The sequence below is a fragment of the Mirounga leonina genome, unplaced genomic scaffold (assembly GCF_011800145.1).
Source record: "Mirounga leonina isolate KUSES-001 unplaced genomic scaffold, KU_Mleo_1.0 Mir_418, whole genome shotgun sequence".
Classification (NCBI taxonomy): Eukaryota; Metazoa; Chordata; class Mammalia; order Carnivora; family Phocidae; genus Mirounga; species Mirounga leonina.
This window is the reverse complement of record NW_023270739.1, coordinates 22,059,030-22,083,378: the sequence shown is the minus strand read 5'-3', so window position 1 is coordinate 22,083,378 and position 24,349 is coordinate 22,059,030. Positions and strand designations below refer to the sequence as shown.

Here is a 24,349-nt window from a genome sequence, read left to right as displayed (position 1 = left end):
TAATTTGGCCCTAAACTACCTTTCCAGCCAATATTTTCATCAGCCAACCCAGTCTTCCTTTTCTTTTAGTCCATATCTATTCTGTATGTCTGTGTTTGTGCTATTATACTATGGTAGAATTCTTTCCATTTTTTTCTCTTTTATTGCAGTCTTTTCAGTAAGCAGTCCTAGCTCTTCCTCAAGACCTTTCCCACAAACTTCAGCGTATTGGATCTCTTATTTTCTTCAACAATGTAGTAATAATTATCCATGCTATGTTCTGTAGGTTTTGTATCGTATTATGTGTGCTTTTCTTTATTGTAATTATTTCATGTGTACTAACAACATTAACAGCTAACACATAGTATCTACTATGTAAATGTTTACTGTGCACCAGACACTTAATATTTTATAAATATTGACTTACTTAATTCTCACAACAATCCTATGAAGTAGGTACTATTCTTACCCTCATTTTGCAGATGAGGAAACTAAAACAGAAAAGTTATTAACTTAAGATGTAGAACCAGGATATAAACCTAGGTACTAACTGCATCTTGCACTCAAACTTGTTGAGGGTGAGCCAGAGTTCACATGGTACACCTCCCCACAACACGGAACACCCAACCATACAGATGGTACCTACTAATATTCAGTCAATCAGAATTAGTACCTTTTAAATCTTCATTTATTTTGAGACTTAGACCTGAGTCCAAATAAAGTTATTGCGAATGTTTCTTAACATCAGCAGATGTCTATTTTTCCACTAATTTGATTGCCATATTGTAAATATACAGTTTTAGAATTTATCCTTAAAAAATTTTTAATTCATCGATTTAATCTGATTTAATTTTATAGCTATGATTAGAATATAGTTCAAATTCTTCCTTTCTAGAGGTAGTTGAGTTACTAGATAATACTGCATTAGTTAGAGTGTCTTGTCACTTTCAAGTTTATTTGTATGTTTGGGTGATTATAGGTGGTTAGTTTGTCACATTCTTTTTTTTTTTTTTTTAAAGATTTTATTTATTTATTTGACAGAGCACAAGCAGGAGGAGAGGCAGAAGGAGAAGCAGGCTCCCCACTGAGCAGGGAGCCCAGAGCGGGGCTCGATTCCAGGACCCTGGGATCATGACCTGAGACAAAGGTAGTCAGTCACTTAACCAACTGAGCCACCCAGGTGCCCCAGGTTGTCACATTCTTGAATCAAATATTCCTAAAGCTATTAGTACTGCCTTAAAGCACAATAGTTTTGAGGAAACATTATCCCAGTTTTTCAGACAGGTCTGATGACAAGGATGGTGTTAAAGAGTGTGTACCTGGGACACCTGGGTGGCCCAGTCTGTTAAGCATCTGCCTTCAGCTCAGGTCATGATCCCAGAGTCCTGGGATCAAGCCCCGAATCGAGCTCCCTGCTTGGCGGGAGGCCTGCTTCTCCCTCTCCCACTCCCCTGCTTGTGTTCCCTCTCTCGCTGTGTCTCTCTCTGTCAAATGCATAAATAAAAAATATTAAAAAAAAAAAAAAAAGTGAGGTGGAGTGTCAATTAATTAATTGGTTCCTAATGTTAGAATTCTGATTTTTTTTTTAAAGATATTTATTTATTTATTTATTTATTTATTTATTTATTTATTTAGGAGAGAGAGGGAGAGAATCCCAAGCAGACTCCGTGCTGAGCACAGAACTCAAGGCAGGGCTCAATCTCACTGAGGTCATGACCTGAGCCAAAATCAAGAGTTGGACGCTTAACTGACCGAGCCACCCAGGCACCCCTAGAATCATGATTCTAAGAAGAGAAAGGAGGCACATGAAAAGATGCTCGACACCCTAATCATCAGGGAAATGCAAGTCAAAACCACAATATAACCTTACACCTGTCAGAATGGCTGGTATCAAAAAGACAAGAAATAATAGATAATTAAAAATTAATAAAGGGGTGCCTAGCTGGCTTAGTCAGTAGATCATATGATTCTTGATCTATACCACATTGGGTATAGATCTTTTTTTTTTTTTACTTATTTTTAAAGATTTTGTTTATTTCAGAGAGAGACAGTGAGAGAGAGAGAGTGTGCAGGCATGAGTGAGGGGAGAGGCAGAGGGAGAAGCACACTCCCCGCTGAGCAGGGAGCGTGATGCAGGGCTCATTGCGGGGCTTCCTGACCCAAACCCAAGGCAGACACTTAACCGACTGAGCCACCCAGGCACCCCTGGCTGTAGAGCTTTCTTTAAAAAAAGAAAAAGGGGGCGGTCTGGGTGGCTCAGTCATTAAGCTCAGGTCATGATCCCAGGGTCTTGGGATCGAGCCCTGCATTGGGCTTCCTGCTCAGTGGGAAGCCTGCTTCTCCCTCTCCCACTCCCCCTGCTTGTGTTCCTGCTCTCGCTCTCTCTCTCTGTCAAATAAATAAATAAAATCTTTAAAAAAAAGAAAAAGAAATTAAAAAAGAAAAAATAAATATGTTAGTATAGGGCTAATATTAATTTAAAACATTCTTCTCCTTCTCTAAAAGTGATGTATAACACACAAGATATGCACTCATAGTTGGATATATGGATCACTGCATTCCTATTTAGTCCCCATTATGATCAGCTTAGGCAGGGTAGGTAGGCTCTTGTGTGGGAATGATTAACTGGCTAAGAAGAACAAACCCGTTGTCTTCAAACCCTAGACCTAATTGGTTTTACTTTAATAGCTAAAGGCCTTGTCCATTAAAAGTTCTCTTTATTTTTATCTTATAATAGGATCATTCTGTTCTTAAATTTAATGCATAATAAAAACTTCAAATTTTCTCATACGGCAGACTCTATATAGGGAAGTATAATTGATTACCAGAGACTTAGGATTTGAAATCAGAATTCTGGCCAGCTACTTAATCTCTGGGCTTTAGTTTCTCCTCTATAGAACAGAGAGGAGGATGAAAATCTCCCCTATAGAACAGAGAGGAGTACATTGTGGGGGTTACTGTGAAAGTTAACCTGTGTACTCTAATATTGCTACTTTATCTCTCACCTTTTTTGTTTTTGTTTTTGTTTTTTAATTTATCTATTTAAGTAATCTCTACCCTCAACATGGGGCTCAAACTTGTAACCCTGAGATCAAGAGTTGCATACTCCTGCTACTGAGCCCACCAGGTGCCCCTCATCTCTCACCTTTTTACCATGTACACTCTATGTAAAACTAAAAGCAATGACTTGCAGTTCTAAAGAGGCTTTTGTTCTTCCCATCCCCCTCTTCCAACTGTTTCATCTGGTCAATTCTTGTTCATACTTTAAGACTCAGCTCAGGCATCACCGCTTTTCTTTTCTCTGACTTCATTACAAGTTTTGGTTCCTCTGTGCCATTTTCATAATAACCCAGGTATACCTCATTGCACTTCTTTGCACATTATGTTGTGACTGTTTACTTTTCAGTCCTCTTCATTAAACTGTGAACTCTTTGAGAGTAGAGACTTGTATGTTATGCTCATTTTTCGTGCCCTTGGTGTCAAGCATGGTTCTTGTTGTATATATAATATTTTTTGATAGAAGGAAAAGAAGAAGGAATAAATGAGCTAGTATATGTGAAAGCATTTTGTAAACTATAAGTGCAATGCACATATTAGTGTGGTTTTGCATTACATTCCTCAGTGTTGTGTTTTCAATATCTGAATGTCCGTTTTTAGAAGGCCTGGATCCTACTGATGTAATTCTCACTGTATTGGCTATCTTATTACAGTATCCAGGGACAGCATCTTATGTTACAGGATTATAGTTTCCATGCTCTGTTCCAACAATTTAATTAATTAGACTTAACTAGGCAGGTTTATTCGTCTTTAGTTACTTCACATTTCTTTATTAAAAATTTATATTTTACATCTGGTGGCTCAGTAACATCCATCTCAGTCTTTATTGTTTCACATTTACGGTGAAACTAAAATCCCATACATCATACTAAAGATAGATTGAACTGTTGTATCTTCTTCTTGGAGGCTATACTGAAAATAAATACCCTAAATTTTGTTAGCACATTAGGAGCTTAACATTTAATACAAAATTATGTATGTAATAATGTCTCTCTTCCGTTTTTTTAATGGCAAGGATATTGGATTCCGACTCGACTCACTACATACCATTCTGCAACAGGAAGTCCTGTTACAAGAGGATGTGGAGCTGATTGAGCTACTTGATCCCAGTATCCTGTCTGCAGGGCAACCTCAACAACAGGAAAATGGACACCTTCCAACACTTTGCTCCCTGGCAACCCCTAATATTTGGTACTGTCCAGAAAACATCTATCCCTTGCTTACATATATGGTATTAGCAGAGGAAATCCATCTTCTTGTTCTCTGTTGTAAAGACACTATAAACATTCCATACATTTTAACGTTGTAATTAATGTAATGATACCCCAAAGGTTTAAAAAAAAAAAAAGTACCTTTCTAAAGTAAACACTGTTTAAAGTGAAGCTGGAAAAAAATCCAATTATTACATATTTTTAATTCAGTATAATTAGTTCTGTGTTTAATAACCCAACAAGCAGGCATAACATGTGCCCCAAGGATCTCCCTTACCCGTATACCTATATATGTGTGTGCATGCAGTCCTAGCCACTTATGTATCTTTATAATTAATAGATTATATCATAAATGCATTATAGAAACATCAAAAATAGGATGGGACATGGAGGTAAACAGTCAGGTCTTGCTTTGTTGGCTGAGAAGCCATAGAGAATAGACTGACAGTTCAGTCCTAAAACTTTTCGACTACTTGAAGTATTTGGGTCTAATGCAGAAGTCCCAGGCCATGTTTTTAGAAAGAATAGCAAAAAGGGATTTATATACAGAACTGTTCATGTCCTCTTCCTATTAAAGTATGAGTTTATTAAGTGAACAAAATCACTCCTTGAACTATTCAAGTTATATAGGTAGTTACATAACATTGGCCTCAGATTTCTGAATTTATCCGTCTTTCCTGTCACATTTACAAATGCTTCATATTGTAACAGGTAGCAAAGTATGTCTTCCAAATCTGTAGTCACTCAGCAGCATGATGAAGTAAAGCGTCTTACCCTTTACAAATATAAGAATGCAAGGAACTGCTAGAAGGAACCAGGGTTTAAAGAATTTTACAGCTTTAACTCTCAAGTTTCCTATAGGCACAGGTGTGATTAAGCAACCCTGAGGCCTGTAAATACTTTTAGACTTTGCTATTAATGCATGAAAGTATAATGATGAGATTTTGCTTTGATATTACCAGTATCATTTGAAAGTAAAGTATTCCAAGGGAAATTGGGACAGGTAAATATTTAGTAGGAAGCATTCTTATATGTGACTTTATAATTTGATTATAACTGTCTTCAAGTATTGTTGATTTTTTTTAGATATCCTGAGACACATCTCCCTATAGTCACCTCTTTCTTACATATATTTTTATCAAAGCCTTCATTGCTTAAAAGATGTGTTTTAGTCTGTAGATTTGTAATTAACCTAGAGAAAAAAAATGCATATATATTTTTACTTAAAGCATTGTAAAAGTACAAAGTTTGTGCATATTATGGGCTGTGGTAAGTATGTGTATTCCAGATTGATGATGATTATTTAAAATTAGTTGACTTTACTGAAACAATTACTCGAGTATATATTAGTTCTATTGGAAAAATACTTATATTTTCTTGAGATATTTGTTTCTGTGCAAATAATTAGTATCTGACTTTAGGAAGAGAACTCATAGTATGACAATATTAAGATGTATTTTAATATTAAAAATAGTAAAAATCATTTTTACTTTTAAATTTATAAAATTGGATTTTAAACTCTACTTTGTTTTTAGGTTAGAAGAGTCCCTATCTTCAAAAAAAAAAAAAGAATCATTTCAGAAGATACCTATTACTTATGTCCTTTACCTAAACTTAGCTCACATTTTAATACCTAAGCACCATTGTTTATTTGCTAGATATTTTTAAACGATTTCACATTACTGACAGTTCAGTCCTAAAACTTTTCGACTACTTGAAGTATTTGGGTCTAATGCAGAAGTCCCAGGCCATGTTTTTAGAAAGAATAGCAAAAAGGGATTTATATACAGAACTGTTCATGTCCTCTTCCTATTAAAGTATGAGTTTAAATGTCATATTTTTTTAAGTCACACTTTACAAAGGAGCTAGCATTTATCTATTGTAGTAAACCTAAATTACACATCTTTCTCTAGTCTGATGGATATCATTTTCTTGGTTTCTCTGTTATAGGGATGTCTCAGTGCTGTTTGCCTTCATTAGTTTGCTCATTATGCTTCCCACTTGGTGGATTGTATCTTCCTGGCTGGTATGGGGAGTGATTCTGTTTATTTTTCTGATCGTAAAAGCTTTGAGATTATGGACAACAGCCAAACTACAAGTAACTCTAAAAAAATACAATGTCCATTTAGAAGATACAGCAACAAATAGCCGAGCTTTTACTAACCTTGTGAGAAAAGCTTTACGTCTCATTCAAGAAACTGAAGTCATTTCCAGAGGATTTACACTGTGAGTTCATTTTTCATTTTATTTTTTAAATAATTCTTTTCTACTACATAGTTAAATTAGAATATTTATTACCTATTTTCATTTCTGTGTTGCAGTTATAGAAAAAAGTAGGTTTCTCTTAGGCACTTACTAAAGTCTCTTAACTGTGAAGGAACAAATACATTATATGCTGGATTTAATATGTAGTATGATTTTGCCTATCTACTTTGAGAAACCAAAGAGCTTTGAGAATTATGATTATTTCTGTGTTCTAATGTGATTATTTTATGAGATAATAGAGAGAGCCTAACATGGAACCTAGCATGCAAAGTTACCCAACAAATGTTTGCTTTCTTTACTCTCTGCCAGTTGCTCTCTTTCCTCAGTTTAAATGATAGATGTATTGGACTTGAATTCATTTTGAAAAATTTTGCCATGCATTAATAATATTCTTTAAGTAAATGTTAGCAGGTATTATAGCACTAATACTCTCAGAGTATCAGGCAAATAATGATGTTTCACATTCTCACAGGAAATTAAATATTCACCAGTCTAGTCTAGTCTTACTTAAATATTAAGCTACCGGATATATAGGATATTATTCTATTATTATAAGGGTAGTTATATTTATTGAGCACCATTATGTTCCAAATACTGTGCTAGGTAATTTTGCATATAACCAAAAGCCTGCAATTACACATGGTAGAGCAAATGTTCAGATCCATTCCACCTGACTCTTGAGCGTTTCCTGGTGCACTAGGCTGCCTGCTAACCACTAACAAATGACAGTTGTACTGTAGTATATTTAACAATTTATTTAACTCCTATAACCTTTGTAATCTGTAGGCGGGAGAAAGCAAGTACATGGTGAAGAATAATTATTACTCTTAATTACTTATACCTGGAAAATCACGGAAAGGGAGAGCAGAAGAACCTTGGTAGTCAACTCGTTCTTCACTCTGCCGTGCTTATTAAGAATAACTTAAACAGTCCTGATGGAAAAGCCGTATGTGGAAAATCACGAAACAGGAAGTGGAAGAATCTCCAGTAGTCATCTCATTCTTCACTCTGTTGTGTTCTAGAACAGTGTTTAAACAATCTCGAGCCATGAGAGAGATTTTATAACTTCTCTTTCTGCTCAATTCAAAATGTCATAGCTCTCTGAATTTTTGTCATTCATATTGTACTTAAAGTCTACTTGTTGGTAGAGCATAGCAAATATTAAGTTGTTTGAACATTTAGATTTTAAAAGTTAAAAACAACACTAAGTAATAACTCCTTTTCATTCTTGATTTGCACAGTATTTCATTTGAGAAGACTGACTGGTTAAGCAACGTGGCTCTGTGTCCAATTAATGCTTAGGCATGTATAGGGGATTCTGTGCTTTTTGTCATTTTTCAACTTACATTATGGAATTATGTATAGAATTGGCATGAAGAACTAAAATGGGCCAGCTAGACATGATTGACCTCTGGATTATGACTTCTCTCCATTGACATGCAGGCAGGCTAAAGAAATGTTGGCAAAATTGTTTCACTTGTTTCCATCTAACTGGATAATGGATTGAAAAAATTATGAGGAATAATGAATCTTGAATCATAACTTTTTTAGAAATATTTTCATCTTTAAAACTGATTTATTAGTAAAATGAAACTCACACAATAATGCCATATATTGAAAACATACCCTCTTTTGTTCGCCTCAGTTTGTCCTTTCTAGCAAAGAATTTAACAATTCTTTGCCTCATTTTGTTATTTTAAAATAAGCCTGACAGTCCATTGTCCTCTGTTTTTTAAATAGATTTTTAATGCCTGAATATATTTTAGTTTGGTTCAATATTTTAAGAGTTTTGAGTTAGATGTTTTGCAAATTTGTGGTTATAGTGTAAGAAATTTATAAATTCTAATATTTTACTTTGCTACTGGGAGAAGTTACTGGTTAGGTGAAAAAACTATTATCCCATAGCTGTGTAATATGTAATTATTTTTCATTTCATTTATAAAAGCATGATCTACTTCATTGTTGCAAATAGGTACTCCCCATTTCTCTTTTGGAAAGTGCTATGAAATGTGCTTCCTCTTGAATAGCTTTGAGAGAAGCTTTGCCACTACCTAGTAACCCTTCCTTTGCCTTTCTACTTGCATTCCCCTGTTGGCCACTGGTCCTGTTATCTCCCTGCGTCCCCTACTTCATTTTGAGTAGGTAAGTGCCAGTGGCAGCAGGTGGGTAAGTCGTTCTACCCTACTTCTATGAATGTACAGAATGTATTTCTATAAAGTATTTGATTGTTCTGTACAAGTGACCAAAAGTATGATTGGTGACCATACATAAATGCATATTAAGAATGTAAAAGTATTTGTAATTAAGGCTTTCATACTTATTATAGATTTGGGTTTTGACAACTGGATGTAAAGTAGTACCACTTTAGTATATTTTAGCAAGTAGAATGTCTATATCAAAAAATTGCAATGTCTTACATAAGTATTCCTTACCTTTCTACTATATTTTGAATAAAATGTATTGTTTCCCCATATCAAAAGAAGCCTTTACTCTTCGAGATTTTAATTTTTCATTTGTCTTTTCTTTTTGGTGACAATATATGTATCTGGGAAATGGCTATGTGTGGGACCTGAGTTGGGATATTTACAATCATTTTCTATAAAAACCACGATAAAGGATTTTTTTTCTAAGTTTAATAGAATTGTGGATTTAGGAAACAAAAACTTTAGGACACCGGTACAGTTGTATCACATTTTACTTTTCAAGTTTGCTTGACAGGGTCAGTGCTGCTTGCCCATTTAATAAAGCTGGACAGCATCCCAGTCAGCATCTCATCGGTCTTCGGAAAGCGGTCTACAGAACTGTAAGAGCCAACTTCCAAGCAGCAAGGCTAGCTACCCTATATATGCTGAAAAAATATCCTTTTCTGTCTATATGTAAGAATAAATATGCTTCCAGAGTCATGAATATAGATAGTATAGTTGCATCCTGTAAAAGTTAAGTGTAAACTGAGATCGTCTATTTTGAAGCTAATTTCCATCATCACTCCTATTTTAAAACTGGAAAAGCATTCTGGGGGGAATAACAATACCAGACAGGAAGAAGGTTTTTCTGTTCTCGTGTGGCTCAGTTTCAACAAGGAAAAAACTCAAAGGCTCTCCCATTACTGGTCCAAAGAATAAAGTCAGAAGAATCTGGCTTTTCTAGGTCTGACATTTTTAAAAGCTACTGGACCTGGCAAATTTGCGTCATGACATGGAAATAAACTGGTAACAGGAAATCCTTCCCCTTTCAAAAAACAGAGGCTCTCAAGTCAGATTGGCTAAGTTTAAATTTTAGCTGTATCAGTTACTGCCTAGGTGACCGTAAGCAAGTTTCTTAACTTTCTGTACCTTGCTTTATTCATTTTAAAAATGGCAATAACAACATACTCTTCCTGACTGTGTTTTTGTTGACATCAAATGAGTTAGTGCATCTAAAGTGCTTAGGCAGTGTCTTGTGTATAATAAACACTCAGAGACTGCATGACAGTAAGTCTGTCACTTCACTTTACTACAGCAGGAAATTAGTTCTGTTAATCAGGAAATAAAGGTGTATAGGATCTTTATTTCAGTTCAGATTCATAGATCATTTAAATTATGAGTAAATGAAATGCAAATATACTACTTGTACCTTCAGTATTTTGGGTACTATAGCACTGATAAATATAATGCTGGAAGTTTACAGAGTGCTTTATCATATGTTTATATATACTTTTCCAAGTAGATCTTTTTGTCTCCATTTTAGTAGGAAAACTAAATAAACTCTCTACTTTCTGTGATTTGCTTGGTGTTACATAACTTGTAAGAGGTGAAGTTGTGCCTTTTTTTTTTTTTTTTAAGATTTTTTATTTATTTATTTGACAGAGAGATAGAGAGCACAGATAGGCAGAGTGGCAGGCAGAGGGAGAAGCAGGCTCTCCGCTGAGCAGAGAGCCCGATGCGGGGCTCGATCCCAGGACCCTGGGATCATGACCTGACCTGAAGGCAGACGCTTATCCGACTGAGCCACCCAGGCGCCCCTGTGAAGTTGTGTCTTGACTATAGGACTTAATGACTTGAAATCTTTCTATGTATATATTTTTAACTGTACCAGCTGTTCTTTGGAAATTGAAAGCATTTTAATTTTAGTCATGAACTTGTCCATTCAGTTCCCCCTCTGCCTAAATACCTGCCTGCTATGTGTTACAAAGATAGAGTAAAAACTTGTATGACCTACTTTTAAAGACTTTTGAGTATTTTCAATAGATAAACCGGTATTCATAATACAATATAAGTGCCCAGGGTGCCTTCCAGCATAGCAGGACAATGTACTTGGCCGGCAGGGTCAGAGAATGCTTTCGAGGAGTTAACCTTGCAGATAATAAGAGTCTGCATTCCAAGTAGAATGGAGCAAAGATACGGAAAGAAATAAAGGTATGGTAGTATGGCATGTGCACTTCAAGGAGTTACTCATCCAGTAAATATTTATTGAGAATAAACTCAGTGCCAAGCAGTATGCCAGCCACTGGATTTATGGTGGTATACATAATAGACACGGTACTTAGAGTTTAGTGAGGGGTAAGGGAGTGAAAAGGGATAGCCTAACAATGATTGCAAATTTATGAGTTTCTTGTGCCAGTCACTTTTCTGGGTAATAGGAACCTAGCAGTGAACAAGAAAGATAAGATCCTTGTCCTCATGGCTCTTACCTTCTAGTGGATGAGATTATGAATAAAAAGTGAACACATGAGCTTTTCACGTATCTGTTACAAAGTAAAAAACTCCAGCAGAGTAGGATAGAGAGTGATTGGTGGGTTAAGGCTTTTGATTGGATCATAGGGGAAGGCCTCCTTGAGGCCTTTAAATTGACATTTGAATGAGGAGAAGGATCATGTTCCAGTTTGATGAACCAGGGAGCATAAAGATCTGTGGCAGGAGTTATTTTAGCATGAGTCGAGTATAGCAAGAGGGCCGTCATGACTGGAGCACAGTAAGTTGGGAGTTGGGGTGTGAGATGAGATTCAGAGGTAGGCAGGGACCGGAACATATTTACCACACAAAAAACCGTAGGGAATTAAAATAAAAAAGAATCCACCAACTATTTCTTTGAAAAGACCAATAAGTATAAACCCTCACATGCCTGATCAAAGTAAAAAGAGTAGAAATATACAAAATTAGTAATGGGAATAGAGCTGTACCCATAGATATGGAAGAAATTAAGATAATTATAAGGAGATAATTTATACAACTTCGTGGCAGCAACTTTGAAAATGTAGAAGGAAATGGATAATTTCTTATCAAAATACAAATCTTCAAAACTGACCTAGGAAGAATTAAAAAACTTAAAGAGATTAGGTATGTGATAAAAAATACTCCATTTAAAAAAACACAACTGGTTATATGTAAACAATGGAAAATTCGCAGCTATAAAAAAGTGATAAAGTTCTTGATGCATGATATCCAAATCATGTTGTTGAAAAAAATGAAGTGTACAGAGCATTATTTACACTATGCTTCCATTTGTGCATAACAGGGATTGTATATATACGTGTGTATATGTGTGAGATTATATGTATATGGGAGATATATATGAGGGAATAAATGTGTGTGTGCATGTGTACATATATATACATATCCCCACATACACATTTATATTTGGATTTGCTTTTATGTATGCCTGTATGCATAAAGTATCTTGAAAGATGCATAAGAATATCTTGAGGGATACTAATAACTGATTACTTTTGCCTTTGCCTAGGGGAATGAGGTGGCTAAGGGACAGGGGTAGGAAGTAGTTTTTACTGTACCTCTTAATACCTTATGAATTTTTTATACCTTATGAATTTTTAATCCTGTGAATATATTACATGTTCAAAAACTAAATGAATAAAAGAAATTTTAACTATCAGGTCCAGATGGTTTTATAGTTTTTCAAAAAACTATTTAGACCATAGAAAAGGTTAGAAAGCCTCCCCTACATCATTTTATTTATGAAATTTCTACAATTGCAGTACCAAAACACAAATTACAAAGAATTAAAACTAGACCAAACTCACAGATGGAGATACAAAATACTTAAATAGAATATTTATAGATTTACTATAGCACTATATTAAAATATTGTTCTATGTATGACTAGATAAGAGTATGCTGGAAATATAAAAATAGTTCAGTATCAAGAATTGTATGCATATAATTCTTTACAAAAACTGTTGAAGGTGGGGTGCCTGGGTGGCTCAGTCAGTTAAGCATCTGACTCTTGATTTCGGCTCAGGTCATGATCTCAGGATTGTGAGATCAAGCCCCACATCAGGCTCCGTGCTGGGCGTCGAGCCTTGGAGCCTACTAAAGAATCTCTTTCTCCCTCTGTGCCTCCCCCTCCCCTTACATTAAAAAACAAAACAAAAACTGTTGAAGGGGGGAAAAAATCACATAGTAAATTGATAGATGCCCATGAGGAAGAGGAAAGCAGAGCCAGAACAATAGTCTGTGTCGAACTACAGGGGTAGAGCAGGCTTAGTGCTAATGATGTTCTGCAGTGTTCACACTGGGAGGAAGAGAGGTGTCTTTACTGTAGTATCCTGAGCCATGATACAATAAAGTACATAATACAGTTTCAAAAGGTACTTGTCAAAAATAACTAAGTTAGTACTTTAGCACTTGTGAAGAATTGAACTTTTAATTCTTTAGATAGATATAAAGATACTTTAGTCACAGGTATCCTGTAAGATACCTGAGGTATGTTAATATAGTAGGTTTTTTTTTTAAAGGTTTTATTTATTTATTTGACAGAGAGAGAGACAGTGAGAGAGGGAACACAAGCAGGGGGAGTGGGAGAGGGAGAAGCAGGCTTCCCGCTGAGCAGGACCCTGGGATCATGACCTGAGACGAAGGCAGACGCTTAACGACTGAGCCACCCAGGCGCCCAATATAGAAAATTTTAAGATGGGTTTTGTGTTGTTTTTTTTAATGGACATTCATCACCTCCAGTCAAAGTTTAGAATAAAGACTAGTAAAGGTAATTTTGGATGGTTTCACTGTACCCTTTATACTTTTTAATGAAAAGGCTTTGTTGATTGCCTTAACCTAATTTAACCTACCCCCTGAACTCTGAGAGTGACAATGTAACCAACTACATCTGTGCAGTGCCTTTTAAGGAGCTGGGCCTGGGACTTAGTGAAGAGCATATTTCAGAAGAAGAAGCACATAACCTCACAGATGGTTTCAGCCTCCCTGCTTTGAAGGTAATCTGTGTAACGAAAGGGCTGAACAAAAGATAGATGCACTTGGATTGTGCCTGTGCTATATGAATGTAAATGGTCCACCTGTTCCTTTTTATTGTTTGCTGGATACCATCATTATAATAGCCTTCCTGATGTTTGCGAAGCTATCTTTAAAAGTTGAGAGCATCATAAAGATTGGACGAGGAGATCCTTAAATTTTGATATCAAAAATACTTAAAATTCTTACTATAAGAATTTCTTGCCTTAAATCAGAGTTTATAGATAAGTGAATTTACATTAATAGAAAACCAATATGAGTGATTTTATGACTATTTGTTTTAACAAACTTGGATAAAGAACTTATAAGATCTATATCTTTCCTTGGAAGATCTGCATAAAAGGATATATTTGACTAAATAAGAATTAAACTTCTAAATGAAAAAAATTGCAGTGATTTTTTTAAAAAGGTAGATATAATTCTCTCTACATAAAGAGCACTAAGGTATGTAAAACCTAGACAAGATACATCAGGTGCATGGACTGGCTGCACAAAGGAAGGAATAGAAATGGCCAATAAATATGATAAAGCTTTCAATCTCATTAGTAGTAAGTAGACATTTTGCCAAGGATATTGAAAGTTGATAATATTCATTATCTATGAGCAGAGAGACCTCACACTAATAATGAAAGTACAAATTAGTTCACTTTAGCAGTTAATACCAATCTTCAGAAAGGAATGTACTCTGCAGTAATCTTAAGCTTAAAGATTTATCGGAGTAGTCAAAATATACGCAGTATGTTCATGATATTCCTACAACAACAAATATTGGAAACAAAAGTTCAGTAATAATAAGACTGATAATGATTTATGGTACATTCTTTGGAACGAGTGGTAGAAAAATTGTAAGATGGAAAAAAAACAAAATAAAGCAAGTTAGAAAAACCATGTGTTTGGTGAGATTCTGGTAGTGGTTTTAAATAGTCAATCTGAGTGTCTTTGGATTCTGTTTCAGTCTTTAGCAAACTCCACTTAGATATTTTAGTTTCTCATCTTCAAAACTTTACTTGGTACCATGAAAACCAGTGCAAGTGTAGTTGACAGCATACACACCAAGATCCAGTTAGTTCTGAAACTGCATCAGTCTCTACATCCTTAGAATTTCCAGATTCACATAAATATTCTAATTCCTTGGGGGCTTTTTTGTTTCCTTTACTATTACTTGAAATTTGCCTTGACTTATTCTTACCCTCTTTCTAACCCATTTCAATAAGTGGCACCACGCAACTTATTAAGCTCGAAACCTGGATACCAGCCTTCTTATCTGTCTTTTTATCCCTTGTATCCAGTCTGTCAGTAGATTCTTGTGTCTGTTTGACCTGGAAAATGTTTAAACCCATCCATTCTGTGTCCCTGTCTACCATCTTCATTCTAGCCCTCATCATTTCTTACCTAGGCTGCTGCAGTAATTTTCTTACTGGTTTCCTTGGTTCCCTAAAGTTGTTCAGAATTCAATTTAACATAGGGGCGCCTGGGTGGCTCAGTCAGTTAAGCGTCTGACTTCAGCTCAGGTCATCATCTCGGGGTCCTGGGATTGAGCCCCATGTTGGGCTCCATGCTCAGTGGGGAGTCTGCTTCTGCCTCTCCCTCCACCCCCCCCCCCCACTAATGCTCATTCTCTCTCAAATAAATAAAATGTTTTTTTAAAAAAATGCAATTTGACATACAAGGAGCCTTAAAAATCATGTGCTTTGAATCAGTAATTGCACTTCTGCAAAAGATGCTAGTTGTAGCTAAATCCTTTTTGTTCACCGAAGTTGTTTTATAAATTAGACCATAGTTCTTTGACTTTTGCTTTATCTTGACACATAAGTAATCTATAACCAAACTCAATGATTGTATTATTACCAGGAGTATCAGCCTCTGCAAGAAGCTTTATCTTGAAGTCCACAGAGTTTATAAACCACTGAAAACCCCTATAATGTTCAAAAACTATGTTTTGCCACCTTGTATAGTTGCCATTGTACCCAGATAAAGAATTTAAAAATGGACTTTGTGAGTTAAATTTTAAAGGAAATTTTAAGTTAAATTTTAAGTTAAAAGCAAGTTAAATTTAAAGGAAATTTCTGTCTCTAAAGAGCAACACTAATTAATTTTTTTTTAAATGTTGTGAAAGATGGTTTACAAATAAATCAGCACCTTTGTTTTCCTTTGTAATTTTCTTTGTGACCTATAAAGAAAATATCCTTTGGATTTAGATTTTATTGTTCACATATCTCCTCTCAGGAAAACTTAGCAAGTGCTGCACCTTTGGAAAGAAAAGCTACCTCCTCATTGTGCCCTGAGGGGGATGTATATAAAATATTTAGTATAAAGTCCTTGTCTCTCTTTCTCTTTGTTCAAATTTTTAACTAGTTTTTTCATCATTATAAAATAGTATGTTTCCTGCTTTAAAAAATAAATCCACATTCTGTGAAAATGCTTTAAATCAAAATTTCCTATTTGCCCATAAGCTATGGTTATCCTGTCATCCAGAGCCACTTCCCTATCCAAACAACAAATGGGAAAAAATGCATATTTCTTAGTTTTGGTTTAACTGGAGAATATGGCAGTGATTTGATAGTCTTTTTAAAAGTGGTGATAAGCTGTGCCGACTTGATTCTTTCAGTTGCTGTGGCCCAAAACTCTGGAATCATCTTTGATAACACTTTTTCTCTCATAAACAATCCATCAAGAGATTCTGTTGGTTCTAGTTACATGGTATATCCAGAGTCTCACTACTGCTCACCTCTTAACCACTAACCACTGGGGTACAAGCTACCATTAACTCCCACCTGGATTATTGTAGTATCCTTCTGACTGGAGCATAACTGAGATCATATAACTCTTCTGCTTAGAACCCTTCAGTGGCTCCCCACTTTTCTTAGAGTAAAAGCCAGTTATTTCAGGGACTTCATTGCTTACCATGCTGTCCCTTACTTATTGTACCCAGCCACCCTGACCTTGCTCTTCTTCACATGTCCCAAGTACTATATAGTCTGACTACAGGACTTTGTACGTGAATCTACTGCTCCCTGTGACTCTTTTCCCTGATGATAGTCCCATGGCTCAATTCCTTCAGATGACACTTTTATTTTTTTTAAAGATTTTATTTATTTATTTGACAGAGACACAGCAAGAAAGGGAACACAAGCAGGGGGAGATGCGGGGCTCGATCCCAAGACCCTGGGATCATGACCTGAGCTGAAGGCAGACGCTTAACCGACTGAGCCACCCAGGCACCCCCAGATGACACTTTTAGAGACCTTCCTGGCCATCCCATCTTTCCCTCCTTCTGCCTCTCTCTCCCTTTTCCTCCCCCATGTATACACACATAAACACACATTCGCTATTCCCCTTCTCTGCTGTATTTTTTCCCATAGCTCATCAGCCAAGAAACTATCTTACTTGTTAGAATCTTTTGCTCCCCCTGCCAACTGAATATAAGTTCCATCAAGAAAGGGATTTTTTTTTTTTTTTCATTTTTGTTATCTGTTGTATTACCAGCACCTAGAACAGTGCCTGGCATATCCAGGTGCTCAAGAATATGCTGAATGGGGCGCCTGGGTGGCTCAGTTGGTTAAGCGACTGCCTTCGGCTCAGGTCATGATCCTGGAGTCCCTGGATCGAGTCCTGCATTGGGCTCCCTGCTCAGCAGGGAGTCTGCTTCTCCCTCTGACCCTCCCCCCTCTCATGTGCTCTCTGTCTCTCTCATTCTCTCTGTCTCAGATAAATAAATAAAATCTTAAAAAAAAAAAAAAAAAAGAATATGCTGAATGATCAAATAAAGGACCATAAAGAAATCATTGTGGTCACAAATTTTAATGGTTAAATAATAAGACTTGCGAGGTAAGCTGTTGATATAAATTCAAGAATTCCTAGACAGTGTGTCTTCAGCAGTTTAGAAATTTGACCTAGCTCAGTTTAAAAAAATAAGTTAATAGTAAGAGAGGTTTATATTAAATTATCTTAATTCAGCATTTGTATAACTTAAAGTTCATTTAATAAAGCGATCTAAGTAATATCCTCTTTCATTGTTGTGAAAAATTATCTTTCTGTTGTCTGCTCTTACTCATATTAGATTGCTTCCTCGTGTATTTGTTTATTTGTGGGATGTTGTCCTCATGTCCTCATGTTGAACAGGACTACATCTGGAGAAATCCTTTGTTGATTCAGGGTGTACCTCTCAAGAATGGGTTTTGCAGTTTCTCGTGCCAGACATCCCCTACTCTGGACTGATTTTTATGTTATTTCTTAGCTATTTCCTAGGCCAAAATAATGGTATAATTTTGAACAATAAATTCTGGATGCCTCACTGACTCATTTCTTTAGACTTCTATAGGTCCATTATTCCTACTGTCTTCTTTTCTACTTTGTGTAAAATTTGTAAGTAATTCATCAAGGAATATTCACTTCTAATAGATGTATCTCGTTATCAACACTTTTTTTCTGGGATAGAACTGTTCTGAAGTATATACTGGTATTACATGCTATATTCGTATTAGGAGTTCTCACATGCCATGACTACATAATTTGATCTAACATTCTTGGCTAATCTTCAGGATTAGTTCAAGCTCAGCTATATTCATTACTTAGGATAAAGTAAGAAATTTAACCAGAAGTTAAGATGAACAAATTTGTAGTTTGTTTTGAATTTTGACCTTTTTTTTTTTTTTAATTGATGTAGTCCCTTTTTCTTTTTAGGTTTTGTTTCAACTCTGGGTGGCACAGAGTTCAGAGTTCTTCAGACGGCTAGCCCTATTACTTTCTACAGCTAATTCACCTCCTGGGCCCTTACTTACTCCAGCACTTTTGCCTCATCGTATTTTATCTGATGTGACTCAAGGTCTACCTCATGCTCATTCTGCCTGCTTGGAAGAGCTTAAGCGCAGCTATGAGTTTTATCGGTATTTTGAAACTCAGCACCAGTCAGTACCCCAGCGTTTATCCAAAACTCAACAGAAGTCAAGAGAACTGAATAACGTTCACACAGCAGTACGCAGCTTGCAGCTCCATCTGAAAGCGTTACTGAATGAGTAAGTTTAGAAGCCAAATAAGAAAATGTCCCCATGATTAGCAAGCCTCATTCTTGTGCCATTGTGGTTGTTGGCTTATATCCTAGCTAGAAAGAAGCAAAATTGAGACATGCAGCATGAAGAATGGTTTATAACTATGAATGTAGCAGAGAAAGAATGATTTGTAGGTACTATAATTTGGGGGAATCATTTATAGTTTTCACTTTGTCTGATTTCAACAGAAAACCTAGAAGGGACAAAAGCAGGTGTTCATTCTGTTTGAGAGCTGAAATGGAGATGTTTACAAAGATTGAGCTTTTTTTAACGCTCTTTAAGTAGGGCTCTTAAACTGAACCCTGCAATCTGAGAAAAAGATCTGCCAGCACTGGAACAGTAAGTTATAAGAGGTATTGTTATATATAGTTGAAGAATAATATATTATAATTTTTAAAAATGAATTAAAGTAGATTTGGACATTTTCTGAGCCAGAGGACAAACTTTTTGGCCCAAGTTGAATATTAAAGTGCAGGGTCCATAGTTTATATTTGTTTATCTTCTACTTTGCATGGTATATATTTTTTAAAGATTTTATTTGTTTGACAGAGAGACAAAGCGAGAGAAGGAACACAAGCAGGGGGAGTAGAAGAGGGAGAAGCAGGCTTCCTGCTGAGCAGGGAGCCCGATGCGGGGCTCGATCCCAAGACCCTGGGATCATGACCCGAGCCAAAGGCAGACGCTTAATAACTGAGCCACCCAGGCACCCCTACTTTGCATGGTATTATTGGTACTCTGCCTTGGTCAAATGTAGCATCCAGTCATTCCAGTGACATTTTTCTGTAACAGATACTTGTAGTATAGGACTGGATCAAATGAATGGTTGGGTTCATATTATGTTGGTAATCAGGAAGGTCATGGGAATTTAATGAGTTGATAAGATTGTAGTTAATGTACCTGACCCTGGATACCAGGCAAGAAGTAGAAGGGGGAGGTCAGGACTCAGTTTTGTAAGATAAAAACAAACAAACAACAAAAACAGGTCAAAAGCATTTGACGTCTCAGTAAAATCAAAGGGCTAGTTCACTGGAGTAAGGAAGAATATGATGAACAAGAATAAGAAATTAAGGTGAGAAAGACATTTTGAGAAAATCAGTTTTTACCCATATGTCTGAGGTATAAAAGGCAGCTATAAAGGTTAGGGCATAGGGGGAAATTAAGAAACTGTGAGGCAGGGATGTTCCAGTGGTCTCTAGCAGCTGTTCTAAGAAAGCAGATGAATGAATGCTAACTGGACTCAGTCCTATCTCCCACAAGGACTACGGAAGATAAGGCAATCTCTACTTGAGGGGACAACAAAGGTTGGTTATATGTCAGAGAAAACATTTTAGTGGAAAGGTTGTATTGGGCAAAGCCAGAGTCTCTAAAGAATTAATTTTTGGCAATAGAATCAGAACTATACAGGACTTAATAGAATGCATTAGAGTTAGGGAAGATGGCTCAGGGAAGAAAGAGGCTAAACTGGATGGACATGAAAAAGAGGGGCTTTGTACCTTGGCAGAGACTGTGGATTATGCATGGGAAGGATGTTTAAAAATGAAATATTCTATATATGGTACTAAATGTCATCTTTCAAACAGAGTATACCAGTCACAAGCCATATCTGATTTACTCTATAGCAGCGCTTCACACTAAGTGTTATCTAAACATTCGTTTTGTTTCACTCCTCCTCCTCACTCGTCCCCTTTGTTCTTCCCAGTTTTGTACACTAGAGCATTAACCCTTCTACTCTTCTCTCTGCCTCTAGAGTGCTGACTACCAGTAATGTTTCTGAGGCATATATTTGCTTTCTCACTTAACCAAAAATCTTCACTGGTTTCAGAGTGTAGCAGCATGGACTACAGTCTGTCTAAAACATTCTGTTGAAAGGATTTGCTATAACCTGATATAGTCTGCCTTTCTGTCTTTATTTCTCATTCCTTTCTTTCAGTCCAAAGACACTGCATAAATGCCTTTTCCCATGTACCATTTAGAATGACCTTCCTCATCTTTTGTACATGTTCAGATTTTATCCATCCTTCAGTGCTTCCTCAAAAGTACCTCTTCCTTAGCTGTTCCCTGTCTGTACCCATAGCTGGTAGCAATTTTCTCCTCTTCTGAATTCTTACAACACGGTCTTTATCTTTCTGTGGTATTACACTTTTGTGCTTCTATCCAGCCCGAACATGGAGCCTACCAGCTGTCTAACTCTGGGCACGTTTCTTCAACTCTCTGGACCCAATTGCTCATCTGTAAAGTGGAAATAAAATGTTAGAGCTTTTTATGGTATTATATTATATTTACATATATATGCCTAATGTCCCTGATTCAGTTATGTTTCCTATTAAGTATGAAATGAGCTTAATTTATCCTTTCAGTTCATAAATGCCTCATATATGTAAAAGAAATATTGTTGAATAAATAGGTGATATCCTTTATAAGCTTTTGAAAACATTGTGGTAAAATGCACTTAACATTAAATTTACCATTTAGCCATTTTTAGGCATACAGTTCAGGGGCATTAGGTATATATACTTTGTTGTGCAACCATCACCACTTTCCATCTCCAGAACTCTTTTCATTTTATAAGCTTATTTCTTAAATAAGCCTTATGAATTATAAATTTTCTATTTAATATTTTAGAAATCTGTTTCTGTTTTTCTTTACTACTTAGGGTAATAATTCTTGAAGATGAACTTGAAAAGCTTGTTTGTACTAAAGAAACACAAGAACTAGTATCAGAATCTTATCAAATCCTAGAACAGAAGTTGAAGTTGATTCAGCCCCATGTTCAGGCAAGCAACAATTGCTGGGAAGAGGCCATTTCTCAAGTGGACCGACTGCTCCGAAGAAACACAGATATAAAAGGTACCAATAAGAGCTTTCCTTCATACACATTTATCAGACGTGCTTACTGTCCTCCAGTAAGATTTTGTTAGGTAGGTTTCTTATCTCTATGATGTAAGTGACTTGACAAAACTTCTTAGTTTACTAAAAGAAAAGTTGAACTTAAACATACAAATTGGCACTGAATATAAAGTCTGGCTCTTATTTTGTAAACAATAAATGAATATGATTTGAAAGTTCTCTGAATCCTATACCTCCTTTTTAAAAAACTTAATGAAGGGGTAGATTTTAAAAAGTCTTATTCCATTACTAGAACTTCCAGAGAAATTCTTTTCCAGTTAGTGTAATAATGAGTTTGATAGCTATAGGCCAGAAATTGAGTCTTGCTTGTAAGGTAGACTACGTCAGGCATTCACGAATAGTATACCAGCGCTATAATAGGGCAGCACTGTGTATTTGTTACTAAGGGTCAAAAATGTGTTAAGTGCCATTATGTAATGGTGACATCGGAATGCCTTGTATTGCTGGGCAAAAGGGCAATCTTGAAATTTTCCACAAAACCACTTTCATTTGACCCAGATTTTATATTAGTTTTTACTAGTACATTTCACTAAATCATTGTAAATATTTGGCATATTGATTTTTAAATTTGTGCTACAATCCAATACCATGTTTATCCCTTGGACCTTTATGATAATCAGATTTATGTAGAAATTGTATTGCTGCCAAAGATGATTAATGCTTTATCACCCTGTTAGTCATTGTTTTATTTACAGCTAGATCTGTAATACTTTAATGTGTTTAAGAAGCTGAATAAGTCTTTATATAGTGAAAGTTAACTTTCTTCAAAGGAAATGTTAACATGCTAATCACGGATACATCACCAATAGATCGTTTACATCTAAAATGTAAATGGCGAGTAATTTTTTTCTTCAAAGGGTAAATTTGCCAAGGATTTTTAATATATGCAAACATTTATGCATGTTTAACTTTTTGATATGACTTAAGTCTAGAGCTTTTTCTTTTTTTAAGGCTTTTGGGGGTGGCTTTTTTTCAAGTTTTTATTTAATTCCAGTTAGTTAACATACAGTGTAATATTAGTTTCTTGAGTACATTTTCTTTAAATGGAAACACTCAGAAGACGACTAGGTGTTTAGAGATGCATCCCATTTATTCCTCCCCTTAGCATACTCTGAGATGTTGAATTTTAGTCACACATGATTGTTAAAACTGTCTCCAAAACACTGGGCAGGTGATAAGCCATGATGTTCTGCATATGTGGCTTTTGCTTATAAGTGATAATGGTACAAATTAAGATATAAGTCATTTGCAAACTTTCCTCACTAAATTGCTCATAGTGGCCATGGCTGTGTAACTTTGAATAAAATGTTTGTATGATTTTTTTTAAGAAGCAGGTGTTTTAGTAGGTGTTAGCTCTTTTTAGGTTATTTCAAAACTACAGAAATATCATAAGAATAGTTCAAAGTACCCTTCTTTACCCATATTCCTCACTTGACATTTTATCACATTTGCCTTACCTCTCTGTGTATCTGTCTATAAATTCTTTTGGCAATATTATTCTGAACCATTTGAGAATAAGATGCAGACATGAGATCCTATTTCCCCTAAAGTCTTCTGTTTGCATTTTTGAAAATGGACATTCTCCTACATACCGACAATATACATCAAAATCAGGATGAGCACTGGTACAATATTGCTCTCTAATCCACAGATCCCATTCTAATTTCACTGATTGATCCAACAGTAATTTTATATGCCCAGATCCAGATCACACATGGCATTTAGCTTTTATGTTCTTTATTCTACTTTAGCCTTTCTCGTCTTTCACGATAAGCATTTTATTAAAAAAAAACCCTGAGGTTATATTAAGTTTTTTGCCACTATTAAGCGTATATGTTCCATATGTCCCGCTAGTATCATTTCAGATATTTACTCAAGAGATATAAAAATGTAATGTTCACTTGAAAACCTGTAAACAAATGTTTATAGTGGCTTTATTCGTAATCACTACCAACTAGAAGCAGTCCAAGTGTCCTTCAGCTGATGAGTAGATAAACTGTTATATCCATCCACATGGAATACTACTCAGCAATAAGAAAGAAAGAAACTACTGATACATCATTAAGATGGAAGGATCTCTAATGCATTGTGTTAATCAAAAGAAGCCAGACTCAAATACTGCATAGTCTATGATTCCATTGAAATGACATTCTTAAAACAGTATAATTTAATAGGAACAGCAGACATACCAGTGGTTTCTAGGAGTTGGATATGGAGGGAGGAATAGGTTATAAAGAGGCAGCGTAAGTAAGTGTTTTGAGGTGATGGAGCTGTTCTGTATCTTGGTTGTATCTATATCTTGGTTGTGGTGGTTATATGACTCTAATTTGTCTAACCTCATAAAATTAGATACCAAAAAGGGTGAATTTTCTAAATAAGTAAAATAAAATAGCTTAAAATGTTTTCACCCACTAGTTTTAGCATCCACCCGGTTAGTAGTTCTTGCTTGAATTAGGTATTGTGATTGTTGCCAAATGGTAATTTTCTAATTCCACTTTTCTTTTTACACTTATTAGTCAGCATTCTATTGTGAGACAGATAGCCCCCTTTTCCACTTATTTATATCAATATGGATATATGGATTCTTGTTTTATTCTGTGGATCATAATTTGTTAGTATTATATTATTATTTTGTTGCTCA

The 24,349-nt window shown here is 35.7% G+C and overlaps 1 protein-coding gene across 4 annotated transcripts in view; it reads left to right on the top strand.

Annotated features, from left to right (window-relative positions):
- The window catches only part of VEZT (vezatin, adherens junctions transmembrane protein), a 72,433-nt gene that overhangs the window by 32,341 nt on the left and 15,743 nt on the right, over positions 1 to 24,349 (top strand). For 2 of the 4 annotated variants that reach the window (XM_034987819.1, XM_034987821.1), the window contains 6 exons: positions 4,052 to 4,227; positions 6,198 to 6,473; positions 9,231 to 9,368; positions 13,569 to 13,716; positions 18,437 to 18,768; positions 21,455 to 21,648. In XM_034987819.1, the coding sequence (XP_034843710.1) occupies positions 4,052 to 4,227; positions 6,198 to 6,473; positions 9,231 to 9,368; positions 13,569 to 13,716; positions 18,437 to 18,768; positions 21,455 to 21,648 (1,264 nt within the window). Of the gene's footprint in view, positions 1 to 4,051; positions 4,228 to 6,197; positions 6,474 to 9,218; positions 9,369 to 13,568; positions 13,717 to 18,436; positions 18,769 to 21,454; positions 21,649 to 24,349 lie in introns of all 4 variants that reach the window. The other 2 variants (XM_034987818.1, XM_034987820.1) reach the window with 1 other exon arrangement.